The sequence below is a fragment of the Pundamilia nyererei genome, unplaced genomic scaffold (genome assembly GCF_000239375.1).
Source record: "Pundamilia nyererei isolate P.nyererei 1_Seehausen unplaced genomic scaffold, PunNye1.0 scaffold00451, whole genome shotgun sequence".
In the NCBI taxonomy this organism is placed as follows: Eukaryota; Metazoa; Chordata; class Actinopteri; order Cichliformes; family Cichlidae; genus Pundamilia; species Pundamilia nyererei.
The window spans coordinates 25108-39132 of NW_005187852.1; the positions used below are offsets into that span (position 1 = coordinate 25108).

Below are 14025 nucleotides of genomic sequence, written 5' to 3' on the forward strand. Positions count from 1 at the left end.
AGTATCAGCTCAAAGTTCTGGCCTGGTGTCATTTTGTTCTAAAACAATCACACAATCTAAAGAGTACCTTTGAGTCCTGGAGCTCCATCAGCTCCAAGCCGTCCTGACAAACCGGGGTTACCAGGGAAACCAGGATCTCCCTTAGGCCCAGTGGAACCTTTAGGGCCCGGTGCACCCGTTAAACCAGGAGGACCAGGAAGTCCAAGACCAGGTTCACCCTGTCACACATATAACCAAAAAGAGCGTCAGGCACACAGGGAGGGACGAACAGTACAGTTTAGGACAGAACAAGAGGCATTTAATGAAAGCTATTAATGCATAACAAAATGTGTTGCTTAGAGAAAATTGCTTAATATAAAAAATCTGTCATTTTCAAATTGTAAGGATTATTTTATCCTTGTTATTTTAGCCTTCTGCAGATAATAATGTTAGTAAAATTGGTATACACAACTATCCATTAAATATATTAAAACATATATATATACACACACCTTTGGTCCAGTAAATCCCAGCTCACCGGGACGTCCATCTATCCCTGGTCTTCCTGGTCCTCCAGGGGCACCTGGCTGCCCACCAACGCCCGGGAATCCTGGAGGAGGAAAGAAGTGAGTGTGAGATGAAGAAGGTAACAATGACACAAAAAGCAGAGAGTATGTAAGGAAGTACTCAGAAGAAGTTGTTAAAGAGAAGAGAATGTAAATAGAAGTGGACAAAGGAAGACAAAAAAGCAGAGGTAGAAAGAGCAAAGGAAGACAGATAGAGAACAGTTTATCGCTATCTTTGCCTTTTGGTCCTGGAGGTCCTGGCAGTCCAATGCCTGGGATTCCGGGTTCACCCTTCGCTCCCGATAAACCGGGAAAACCAGGCTGTCCAGGCTGACCTGGTATACCTAACAAAGGGAAATGACCAAATTAGGCAATCAGGCAGCATGTATGTTACTTTAGATACTGTGAATGGAAAGTATATTATTTTACAACAAAATAGTGACTCGTGTACCTGGTGAACCAGGCTGCCCAGGCTCGCCATCCCGACCTCTTTCTCCTTTGGCCCCTTTCTCTGTCATTGTCTGACCAGGTTCACCCTTAGTTCCTTCATGATGACAAAATGCACAGATAAAAGGTTGGACGCTTTCAGTGAGCAGACGGCAGGAAAATTGGACATGAAATGGATGTCAAATAGCCTGCGGGAAACATCTATGTCCATTCTATTTTGCTATGTTTTCTTTAAGGTAACTTGAGTAAAATCCTTTTCAAAGTTCAGTATCAAGACCTCTGCAGGAGATTTTAGGCAAGTTGTGGAAAAAAAACTTTTTGATGCAATGAACAGTACATTCCAACTCAGGCTGTAGCTTGACGATATACTAAGCTTTAAAATTTTATAGCTAGAACCTCAGAGATAAATAATGTGAAAATATAAATTAGATCAACATATAATTTACTTTGCTGTATTGTGAGACACAGCACTGGTCTAATTTGGTAAGGTACAGTGGGGGAGATAAGTATTTGATCCTCCTAGAAGTCAAACAGAATTCTGGCTCCTATGGTTGGGTGTGTGCCCATGTGCACACGGATTACAGTCAATAAATACGATACAGCTGATCTGAGTTTTGTGTATAAAGCACACCTGTCCACAGAATCTAAATTTTCCATTCTGACCTTTCCATCACCATGAGCAAAACGAAACGACCATTAAAGGACGAATGGGCTAAAGTGTTATATTAATTGTTGGTGATTATAAGGAAATGGAGGAAATCAACCTCAGCCTGGAGCTCAATACAAGGGGTAAGGATGATTATAAGAACAATGATTGATTACAGGACAGGAGGAGCTTGTTAATGATCTGAAGGCAGTTGGGGCCACAGTCACCAAACACCACTGGTAACCAGTGTTGGGCAAGTTACTTTGAAAAAGTAATTAATTATAGTTACTAGTTACTTCTTCAAAAAAGTAACTGAGTTAGTAACTGAGTTACAATATTCTAAAAGTAATTAATTACTTGAAAAGTAACTATTGCGTTACGTTTAACCCTCTGGGGTCCAGGGTATAACTGGCCATTTTTAACTACTTTTGATTTTCCCCACATTTTACCTTTAAAAACTATTTTAAAGGTAAAAACTACTATATGATAACTTATGGCAAAGGGGTGGGATTAAATAAGTGTTTACTTCTTCCCACTCCCTTTCAACGTGTAAATGAATCAGAATGGTAGCAATATTGAAATGTACTGACTTTTGTATAGTATTTTTTCTCTCTTATTTTCTTTTCTAAATGTACCTGTATATTGTTTACATGGTTGAAATGAATTAACAATCAATCAATTTACTTTGCCTTGTTTGGTATCATCCTTTTCAGCACAACCTCACGTGTCTGAATTTACAGTTATGTTTTCATTTTGACATACTGTATTAACACAATTGATCTAAAATCAGACAAAAAACATAAAATCAGAGTAGAAAAAGTTTTATTTTTTATTGTAACAACCACAAACATGTTTAATGAATCATATTTCATAACTTTTAAATGCAAATATAAATTGTCAGTTTTAAAATCCTATGCACAAGTTTTGCAAACAACAAAGTTATTTGCATCCATTTACCTTTTACCTTGATTTAGAAAAAACATTTCAAACTATTTACAGAACAATCAGCTGTTCTGCATTCAATAAGATGCCACACAAATTATTTGTGCCACTCCAAAAAAATAATTTCTGTCCACTATAAAGGAGAACATCACAGCCTGATACCTGCAGGTCTGACAGCAGCAGCTGTATCACTCCTGTTTCTACCTGGAGACAGCAGCCGCCTCATTGCGCAGCTGCTTAAAGTTGTAGCGTCCAGATTACTTACAGCTACTTCCCTGCAACTGATATAAGATGCGGTAAGCTGAACACAGTTTCAACCGTCTGTTTGTTGAAACATAGTAACGGACCGCATTTTCTTGTTAGTAACCGTAACGGCGTTGTAACGATACGAATAGTAATTAGTTAGATTACTCGTTGCTGAAAAAAGTAGCACTGTTAGTAACGCCATTACTTGTAATGCCATTATTCCCATCACTGCTGGTAACACACTGTGCTGTAATGGGTTGAAATCCTTGAGCAGGGAGACCCACAGGGGCCTATAATAATAATCGCTCCCTGGATATGCTACAGCACAACACATCAGGTAATTTTGTTCATTTTATTATGAATGACTAACTTGTATTTCATCACAATAGCTCTCATTGAATATCTATCTATATATATAAGGATAAACGTAAAATGATTTTTTTACCTGGTGCACCAACAGGTCCCGGTCTTCCTGAGACACCCTGGATACCTCTCTCTCCACGAGGTCCTGGATTTCCAAAGCCAGGAAGACCTGGGGGGCCCCTGTCTCCTGGATTACCAGGGAAACCTGGCTCACCGGGGAGGCCTCGTTCTCCTTTCACCAACAATGAGCCCTGTCACAGTTGCAAATACATTAGTTGGGGTTAGAGGGGTTTGGGTTAATTCAGATAAATAATGAACAGACTGAGTGGAAGTCACTCACAGGAGCTCCTTTAGGCCCTGGAGGCCCAGGGGCTCCGTCACGACCAGGCGCCCCGTCCAGACCGGGCAGACCAGGTGGTCCAGGGAAACCAGTGTCACCCTTCTCTCCACTCAAACCATTAACTCTGATGGGATCACCTGGATCTCCCTTCTCTCCATTTAGGCCGGGAGGACCTTGAGCACCAGGAGGACCCTGGAAAGGAAACAAGCAAGATGTCTTGATGCTCAATCATCCAGGTAAGGAAATCCCCCAAAATTGATTCAGTTTACCCAGACGTAGCCTTTGCAGTCGGAAAAACGTAAAACTCTACGTCCAGGTGAACAGAATCAATTTTTTGGGAAAGAAGCAAGAGCCAGGGACAGGGAAGTCAAACAGAGAAATTAAATCAAAGAATACCAAAGAAATAATGGCGTTTATTATGAAATCTTATTTTTCTGATGAAAAAAAATCGTGAGCAACACATTAATTATATCAGTTCCACAATGATAATCACCACTTTTGGAAAGGAAAAGTAAGAATACTCACGCTGGGGCCGACAGAGCCAGGTGTTCCTGGAAAACCTCTGTCTCCCTTGAAACCTTGGGTGCCAGGAGGTCCTGATGAAGAAAACAAGAGGGACCATAAAAACATCTGTCCTGAGGTCTACTAAACTTCAGTGTCTTTATTGTCACATTTAATGTCATTACTGAAGGATCACCAAGCAATTTTAATCTGCTACTGTGGATTCAGGAAAGTTTGTTAATATCACCTGATGGAAACAAAACTTTGGGGGAGGGGTCTTACCAGGAAATCCAGGAGGTCCTGGAGGTCCTAGAGGTCCAGGGATGGGATTGACGCTTCCTATGCAGTTCACACAGGTGTCACCTTTCTCACCTAAAAACACGATCAGATCATTAATGTCACTTTTTTCTGCAAAAGGCAGCAGGGGGAGACCGTCTTATGCACTTCTTTGGAAGATTGGGTGATATTTCAGCAATCTGACAGGAGTTATTTATTTTGATTCTATCTTAGACATTTCCCCACCTTTCTGTCCTATCTCTCCAGGGAAACCTCTTCCTCCTTGTGCACCAGGAACCCCAGGAAGTCCTGGTATGCAGTCTTGACCTGAGGAAGTGCCTGGAAGTCCACGGGGCCCTGGCGGACCAGGGGATCCAGGAGACCCTGCACGACCTGGGGGGCCTGGCAGAAAGTTTCCTGGAGGGCCAATCTCTCCCTTCTGACCTCGCTCTCCTGGGAAACCTTGAGGTCCAGGAAAACCCCCAGTACCGGTTCCTGTGAATCCCGGTTCTCCTGGAGGGCCTGTCAAACCTGGAGAAAGGAGGTTGACGTTTCAGTGTTATTTGGCTTGTTTTTTTGCGAAAGGTAATCAAAAAGTAAATCTCAAAAAATTGTCTTATTCAGCCAAAAGCAAAGAAGAGCCATTAACTAATTTACATAATTAATAATTGTATCCCTTTATTTCCTTTTCAGTAACCCTAAATTATTCAATTTATCCCAACCTTTCCCCTAAATGCATTATTGTATTTTTAATCTGTTATTCTAGACCTACACCAGTGCATTTAGGTTGCACCATCTCATCTATCATGTCTGTTTTTGAACTTAAATTTGGTACCCGGTATAAACTAGCTTTAAAACTAATGCAAACAATAAGTATGCTTGTTATGTGCCTGTGTGTTTTCAGCTCACCTTGTACTCCTCTGTCTCCTTTGAGTCCAGGTGTTCCAGGTAAGCCAGGTTCACCTTTAGGCCCCACCTGATTCCCTATTGGCCCGCCAATCACCTGATGGGATGTTAAAAAGAATTAAGTAAATTCACAAGACTCACATGGACTAAACTATACAAAACTTTGCAAATATCCTTAAATCTTTTTTGTAATATAATTTTTTAAATAAAAATATTTTAAAAACTACAAGATAATAAATATAAAATACAACAACAGACTATTGGACCTAAATCAAAGACTATGATAAATATTACCTCCTTATGGAAACTTTCCTCTTTTTAAAACACTTCCTTATTTTAAGCTGTGTTTTTAAAAGTGTAAAAAAAAGTCTCTTAATTACAGTTTTCTCACGCTTAGCAGGACTAGTGGACTTTGTACACTAGTCATCCTTAATGGCTCATTTTCCATTGGGAGTGGGTAATTCGTATCACACACACACAGTTTAAACGTTTTCCGTATTGCACAGTTGAAAATAGAGTTTCTTTTTGCCGGTAATAAAAAAAAAGCAGTGGCTGAAAGCACTGTAAACAACAGTAGACTGGTGCATAACAAGCAAGCAAATAATGCAGAAAATAGAGATTTGAGACCGTTTTGACCGATCGGCCCGATTTTGGCCTTCATCGTGCGTCGTGTAGTATACGTGGGGTAACGAGAAGCGATTAACACCTCACGACCAGCTCCCGATCATCAATCGCTTGGTCGTGAGGATTTCAAACAGCGACCGTCGTGAGGGTGTCACCGCAGTTTCTCACACTGCGCACGCGCAAATACAAATGTCAGCGAAAAGGACGGCGCAGCACGGCAGTGCAGCGTGTGATCTGGACACAAGCGACGGAGGCACAACTTGTAGAACTTTGGAAAGCTCATCCGAGCCTTTTCGATGTGGCCTCACAAAATTATCACGAACACAACAACCGTGAAAATAGTTGGATCGACACTGCTGCTCAATCACAGCTGCCTGATCAATGTTTTTCATTAGCAATTTAGCAAAGTTGATGGTGGTGTGTGTGTGTGTGTGAGTGAAAGACGGAGAGGAAGAGCGAGCGACAGAATTTCTGTTATAACCTTCATTTTATGGAGGCACAGTGTGAGCACTCAGGTCGCATCAGAGCATCGGGCCGTATAGTGTGAGACCTGCATCGTGACCTATGAACTTCTAACCCCTGCGAGTCAATCATGCAGTTTGAGCAGGAGCTGAATCACGCGACTGACAAAATCGCACAGTGTGAGCCCGGCATAAGAGGGAATTCATGACGATGTTTATCAAATGTGAAGCTTATTTTTGATCTTCTTTTGCTGCTGGCTCAGTTAATTTGGAGAGTGACAAAACCTGCAGCATCAGAATCTGTGAGATGTCGGCTTTCAGCTCCGACGGCGTGTCATTGGGTGAGAAAGCCGACATCTCACTGATTCTGATGCGTCGGGTCCGCGCTTTGTGTTTACGTCTTTGTGGAATCCGTTTACCTGCTCTCATTTCCTGTTTTAGCTGTTTGGTGGTTGTTGAAATGAAAGCTTTAACCTGAGATTCTGAACTTTCTGGCAAAATACATTAATATTTAAAAATCAATTCAGGATCAACCTAAAATCGATTTTAATTGGAAAATCGATAATTAAAACCCAGCCTTACTGTATAGTGACCATCAAGTATAGGTTGCCATGGAAATATTAAGCTGTCTGCATGTAATTCACTGTGAGTTTTTTTTCTCCCACACGCTGCGAATGCATCACTAACCCCGGAGATTCAGACTCGTCAGACCATTGCCCAAAAGGTGGCAGTGCTACGAATTTATTCCACCAGCTGAAAAGTCATCACTGCAAAATTAAGACCATCTTAAACTCCACATGCAAATGTCTCCTAACACACCAAAGAAAACTTCAAATAAACCAGCTGTGATACGAGCTACCAGCTATCAGCAAGAGGAACAGAGAAAAACGGCACGATTCCATGTTATTGTTTATCGAACGTGAAACACATTTTCGGTCCTCTTTTGAATTTTGGTCGTGGTTTGGTTACATCAAGCTGAGTGACCTCATGGATTCTTGTTTGTGTTTAGGCACGTTTTGCGAAATTATATAACTGTTCTTTTAATTGTTTTGTCGTTTTCATTGTGTTTAGTGGTTGTAGAGATGGTTTATATGAACTTCAGGTGAAATTCAGAGGTCTCATCCCTTTTGCCCCTAATACTGGGAGTGTTGGGGCTCAAGACATATCATGTATAGTGATACAGCCAAAAAATATTGTGATATTAGATTTTTCCTCATATCGTCCATCCTATTTTCCATTCCACTCCTGTGTCCTGTGATCATGCGTTTGGGTCCTTATCTTGCCTGCCACGCAGCAGACTCTGACAGCTATGCTTTTACTGCACTGACAGTGTGCTTGGGCTCACTAACAATGAATCAGTGGATCAAAGTCTGGTGGCACTTTTCAAAATCAACTACAAATAGGTGAATAAGCCTCAAATGTCTAAGGAAAAATAGTTAATTTCTTTATATTTTTGAAGCAAACTACAAAGAAATGAAGGATGGCTTGGGATATTTGCACAGCATTGTATTTATAAGTAGACAATGAAATGGTGCTAAGAGTTCAAGTGTAAGACAAATATTCCACAAATAATGAAATATAAATTCTCATTCACCTGCCCTGGTGGACCCGGGAATCCACGATCACCTTTTTGTCCCTGAAATGAGAAAGAGTGATATTTACACAGTTCGTGGCATTACTGTTTGACTCGTAGAATTCAAAATACTCAGAAGAAACTTACTGTCTCACCATCCCTCCCTGGAAGACCCGGCTGGCCTGTCTCTCCAGGGGGTCCCTGAATGTGACAAAAAGCAATACAAGAATGTTAGGAAAAGGTTATAAGACATTTTAGAAAAGGATTATAAATTGTGCAGTTTGTTGGCAGAACTCACTGGGTATCCTGGAGAACCAGGATCACCATCTTTGCCTGGTTTTCCCTGCAAAAGGGGGGAAAAACATGGTGATCAGGCTTTGCACCAACGGGGACATCTCCAGAGTTGAATATTGAAGCATTACAAAATTGGCAAAAACTGCACATCCTCCAGTGGCCACTAGAGGCTGACTCCCAAAGGGAGTCAAAAATTCTAAGATTGGCTCCCTTCTTAAAATGTCCAGTTTTAGTCCAGAGTTAGGCCTGTGGTCAGGTTGACAACACATGCAACTGGAGTCAATAGGTGTCTGCAAGGTCTTGTTCATCATTTTAAAACGTTACACCGGACTTCATGACTGTGTGCACAGTAGAATAATGTGTATGCGTATTCACATCTATGAAGAGCTGTTTGAAGGTTTACCCGGAGTTTTGGGCTTATTGATAAGGTTTCAGTCTTTAAAAGGCTTGGAGAACATATTCTACGAATACATACTGAACATACAATCTGGTAACAGTCAAATGAACCCTGCGTCATAGATCCCCTTTGGTCTCTTCTTACTGCTTCAACCCAGGAATTCAAGCTCTGCTGTGTCTTAGCAGTCTTGAAGGAATGACATGTACAAACTGAAATAATGGCAAATATGTTTGAGAGTTCCCTCTTTGCAGAAGGTTTCACACAAAAAAGCTGAGAGAAACCCTGTAAAATAGTCAGATTGTTTGAGAAAGTTGGGCAACACCTTTCCTCTTTGCCTAAACCAAATGTCAGAGATGAGGTTCCAGACACTCTTGCACTTGTACACATGTTGAGGGCTTTAGAATTGAGTTTACCTTTGAGCAACAGACATATTTTAGCAGCATAGGGGCGATTACGTAAGTTTAGTGAAAGGATTTGCTTGAAATTCCAGAGCTGTACTTACTCGTTTTCCCAGCTCTCCTGGTTCTCCCTTTTCTCCTTTCTGCCCAACATAGGGACCCTACAGTGAGACAAAGAGACATATAAACACCACAGTCACCATCAAGAACACTAGATACTCCACTTAAATGTTTTGTCTGTTTTCTGGAGGGACTTTTAATGTGTGGAAGTAAATTTGGTTCAGGGGACCGGAGATACTTACAGGAGGTCCCGGTAAACCCGGATCACCTTTAGGGCCAGGAGGTCCTTGGTCACCCTGCAGAATAAAGAGAAAAAATCTGAATCAGTGCAGAACGAGTTTAGAGTTTGAACCAAATCTATTTGGCAAGTCAATTAGGCTACGTTCACACTGCAGGTCTTAATGCTCAATTCCGATTTTTTGATCAAATCCGATTTTTTTGTCTGGTTGTTCAAACTACAACTAAAATGTGACAGCAAACGTGCTCCTGTGTAAACCCTCAAAGCGAGGGTGCATGCACAAAAGCAGACATCACACACAACGCGCTCTTCTCAGACCCAGACCAAACAGTACTGTTTGACTGATGGCCCTTAATATAAATACTTGTTTCGGACTTTACGTTTCCCAATTTTGCTTTAAGTTATTTTGTTATTTACATTTGGCCTAATAATGATCCTTATTGCTGTTTTAGAGAGGAGCGGTGCTTCAAAGGATAGCTGCAGATTTCTGTCAGAATCTGCAGATTATACAGTACAAATAAAATGTTCATGTTTCTCCAACATTGTCTTCCCAACAGTTTCACTAATATCTACACTGGATGGCCAGGAAGCGTTCACGATGTCTTATCGGGCGCTTCTCCAGAGCTGATAATTGGCGTCTGTCTTGTATCAGTGACGTAAAAGACGGATTTAATGCGACCTGACCGTTCAAACAGCAGTCGCTTTCTAAAACATCGGATATGTATCGGATTCAGTACCACATACGAAAGTGACCCAGATCGGATTTGAAAATATCGGATTTGTGCCGTTCACACTGTCATACCATGATCGGATATGGGTCGCATAGGGTCAAAAAAGTCGGATTTGATGCGCTTTCGCCTGCAGTGTGAACGTAGCCTTAGTCCCTCTCCTCTTTAGTCTGGAGGCTGTGCTTCAGTCCAATTTAAATGAGCTTTGACTTAAAGGTGTCAGTGTTTGTGGATAATGTTAAATATGGTTGCTTCTTTTTCTTTTTCACGCAGTAGAGCTTCAACCTGCATTTGCAGCTGGCAAATTGAAATGTGTTCACAGATAGTGATTTCTGCGAGTGTTTCTGTGTTTTTCAGCCTTGACTTTTGCACACAGAGATTTCTCCAGATTCTCTGAATCATTTTAATATTATGTACGGTAGATAATGAGATATTCAAAGCTTTATTCTGAAATAAGCCCACCAGATGTAGTTGCAGATGTATTTTTTTGCATATAAACCCGCCCATCTGTCTGTCTGAGAGGCTCTTTTTATATCATTTTACTGACCTCTTGCCAATCAGTGAGTCCAATTAGTTGCAAAATGTTACTCCAGCTGTTGCTTTTTAATGCCACTTACTTTTCCAGCCTTTTGTTTCCCCTTCCCATAGTTTTTGCAATGTGTTGCTGCCATCAAATTCAAAATGAACTAATAATTTGTGTCATAATAATGTCTCAGTTTAAACATCTGGTACGATGTTTACGCAATTTATTTACATTTTACACAATGCCCGCCTGGTGTTTTTTATTTCTTTACTGAATGAAATGACTAAATATAATTGGCAGGCATAGCTACTCTCTGCTGCCATCATGTGGCTGTGATTTATTACTCTGGCGTAAACTGGTTTTTATATATGTTCACACACATTTAATAAATTTTTATGAGCAATGATTAGGTACTGCCAAGATGAGGCATTTTGATACAATGTAAAATACATGCATTATGGAAAATATGAATGACCTTTTTCATATATATGGAAAATCTGTTAATAAAGCGAGTGACTGCCACCTGTCAGCAAGAGATACTGAGTTTAAACTTGGTTTAAACAGCCTACGTTGTAAAATCTCTCTATTTAAAATCTAATTTTAGTCTCGTCAGTCCTCATTTCTGTGGCGAATGGAATACTTCACCACTTTCATGCCTTTAAAATAGTTATACCTTGTCTCCTCTCTGAATTTCAGTCTCAGCTGGCTTTGTCTGCTCCCCAACCTGTCCTGGAGGACCAGGAGGTCCTTGCAAACCTGGGGCACCCTATGGTCACGGCAGGGAAAGAGTGGCAGGTTTAGTAATTCAGTAAAAGCTCTGAGAAGACAAGCTTGAGGCAGAGACTGAACATAACTCTAGTAAAAAAAGTGACGATTATGGTACCTTTTCTCCTTTGGGTCCTTGGAAATTCAAACCCATATTCCCCTGTTGAGAAAAAAACAGAGGGAGGCTGTCACTTCAGGCTTAGTGGAGTATATTTCATGACCAAGAATAGTTCAAAATGTATTATCATTTTGTCTTTATTTACTAAAGATCAGTTACAAAGTGTCTGATCTCACCTTAGGCCCGGGTGGACCAGGAGCACCTGGACGACCCTGAGAAACAAACCGAGAAACAGTTGGCCTTCAATCTGATGCTATTTGTGCAACTTTCATGAAAAAAGGTTTACGCTGTAGCAGCTTCTCTTTACCTCAAGGCCTCTGGGTCCTGGGGGACCTACCGGACCTTGTATACCTGGAGGTCCAGGTCGGCCCTGTGACATAAAAGGAAAAAGATGTACAGACAATTGGTAAAACATACAGTTTAAAAAACCTAAACATTTTCATCCTTTTGCTTCTGCATATTTCCTTTCATTCAGTTTGAGTCTGTGAGCATTTCTGTGAGTGTGTGAGAAATTACAGTCCTAGCTCTAAAAATGCTTCCATAAGCACCAACAAATAATGTCAATAATTATAAATACAGCAGACACCTTGATATGTGATGGCTTTATGTTTATAATATCAGTATTGGTCATATTTCAGCTTATAAATGATCAAAATTAAACAGATTTTCATTTGTCGCATTATTAAACAGACCGGTTTGACACCTAAAGCTCAAGTTCTGTTCATTCATTCATTTTGTTTTGTTTTTTATACACACATCATTCTGACTTACGTATTTGAAAAGTTTTGAATCTGCACGTGAATTTAATTAAATGTGTAAATTAGCTTTGGCAGCACAGTGTTTCTAAAAGGAGAATATTTCACTCACAGGACCTCCTGGCAAACCGGGTAAACCCACTGCTCCTTTCTCTCCGAAACGATTGGCGGAGATAACATCACCTGGGTCTCCCTGCAAAGAAAAGAGAAAGAGATGCTCAGATATACATTTGTCTTCATAAAGGGAAAGAACCTGAGGGGAAAGAAGGAAATGTTGCTTCTGAATATCAAACAATGTCAAAGAGCACCATCTAGTGGACAAATACAGCAAAAACTCAACTTGACATCAGTAAAAATAAAAAAGTTAAAAGAAAAATGATAGAAATTGATTTTATAGAAACCTAAAGGAGAGGCAGTAGTAGAGCTTTCACATCTGTGTGTTTCACAGCAAACACTGACAAATAAATTAGCGGAACTCTTATTTGTTTGTTGTCGTGTTGTGTTTTTTGTTTACATGAATAAATAAAAAATAAGTGATTGTTTAAAAATTATTTTCCATGGTTTCATTTTCAAAACAGAACTTTTAAAAAAAATGTGTAATGTTTATTTATTTGTAATTGGCTTCCTGGTCCTTTCCTTAGAAACCCGTCTTTGGCCTTTTAAACCTGGACGTGCCCGCTTGTTTGTAAAACCACACATCCACACATGTATTTTTCTACATTTCCCCAGTTGTGAAGGGAATTTATATTTACTCCATTAAGTAAGAGTTAAATTAAGGTCTACCCGCCATAACAAGTTCAAAGCACAGTCAAGTCAACATTTCAAATTAGAGTCTGAGTTGTGTGGTGCTTGTAAAGCTGTAGATATATCAGCCTACAGTGAGATAGAAATCTGTATATTAGTGCAGAAATTGCTGACATATCATGTTTTTAATTCAGAACAATGAATGACAAGAATAACAAAGAAGTAGATTTAAAAGGATCTAAGATCTAAAATGATTATTTTACCTAAATGCAACAATTATTTTCATTGATTGTCATACAAATTATATTATAAATATGAGACAATAGGAAAGTAAGTGACAATCTGGTCTTCTTTTGTTTCTAGCTGGTGGAGGACATAACTTAAAAAATTGAATTCAAACCTTGAAAATTAAGTTATATTTTTTTAAATCAATTTTTAACATTAAGAGCATTAGTAACAAAGTTACAAAATGTGTGTGTGCTGATTTTTACCTTTTGTCCTGGCAGACCAGGTGGACCCTGTAAATGAGTAAAATAGAAAAGTTTGAAAAAACAAAGCAAAACCAGACAAATCACTGTGATGCTTCATCCTGTAATGACTCACTTGAAGTCCTGGCTGCCCAGGGATTCCTGGACTTCCTGGGAAACCCCTGTCACCCTAAAAACGGAAAAGGAAAAAAAATTGAAAGACAGATACGCTGAGTGTCAACATTCTTTTTTGGCTTTAAGAAATTTCTCTTCTACAACTTGCTTTATTGATCATAGACATCTTTATTAGATACCTTTGTCCCATTGCAACCCGGCACTCCTCTTGGACCTGGAGGACCATCCTGCCCAGGTAGACCCTGATACACAGGAATTAAAACAGGAAGTTTAACCATAAATGCTGCATGATTTTAAGTTAGCTAGAATTATCTTAGCTCTTTAAATATCTCACTGGGAGTCCAGGTGTTCCTGGAAATCCTGGTGTTCCTGGAGGTCCCTGATAGAGAAGAGGAAAAAAAGAATGTGTCATTTAAAAGTTGAAATGTGAAAAAAAAGAATCCAGTGTTGAGTTTTTTCAGGACCTAGCTGACTGTTAAGGTACAATAAGGTAAAATGGGGGCACCTGCTGGCCAAAGTAGAGCATTACAACC

General features: G+C 40.0%; 1 protein-coding gene across 2 annotated transcripts in view; it reads right to left on the minus strand.

The window, feature by feature from the left end:
• col4a5 (collagen, type IV, alpha 5 (Alport syndrome)) overlaps positions 1 to 14025 on the minus strand; it is a 63252-nt gene that overhangs the window by 17173 nt on the left and 32054 nt on the right. For both annotated transcript variants that reach the window (XM_005753687.2, XM_005753686.2), the window contains exons 5-28: positions 13827 to 13871; positions 13672 to 13734; positions 13494 to 13547; positions 13382 to 13408; positions 12259 to 12339; positions 11699 to 11761; positions 11568 to 11603; positions 11392 to 11433; positions 11182 to 11274; positions 9262 to 9315; positions 9064 to 9120; positions 8169 to 8213; positions 8018 to 8071; positions 7892 to 7933; positions 5216 to 5309; positions 4553 to 4837; positions 4313 to 4402; positions 4055 to 4125; positions 3530 to 3721; positions 3272 to 3440; positions 997 to 1089; positions 785 to 889; positions 492 to 589; positions 68 to 218 (exon numbers count right to left, since the gene is read on the minus strand). In XM_005753687.2, the coding sequence (XP_005753744.1) occupies positions 68 to 218; positions 492 to 589; positions 785 to 889; positions 997 to 1089; positions 3272 to 3440; positions 3530 to 3721; positions 4055 to 4125; positions 4313 to 4402; positions 4553 to 4837; positions 5216 to 5309; positions 7892 to 7933; positions 8018 to 8071; positions 8169 to 8213; positions 9064 to 9120; positions 9262 to 9315; positions 11182 to 11274; positions 11392 to 11433; positions 11568 to 11603; positions 11699 to 11761; positions 12259 to 12339; positions 13382 to 13408; positions 13494 to 13547; positions 13672 to 13734; positions 13827 to 13871 (2104 nt within the window). The remainder of the gene's footprint in view (positions 1 to 67; positions 219 to 491; positions 590 to 784; positions 890 to 996; positions 1090 to 3271; positions 3441 to 3529; positions 3722 to 4054; positions 4126 to 4312; positions 4403 to 4552; positions 4838 to 5215; positions 5310 to 7891; positions 7934 to 8017; positions 8072 to 8168; positions 8214 to 9063; positions 9121 to 9261; positions 9316 to 11181; positions 11275 to 11391; positions 11434 to 11567; positions 11604 to 11698; positions 11762 to 12258; positions 12340 to 13381; positions 13409 to 13493; positions 13548 to 13671; positions 13735 to 13826; positions 13872 to 14025) is intronic.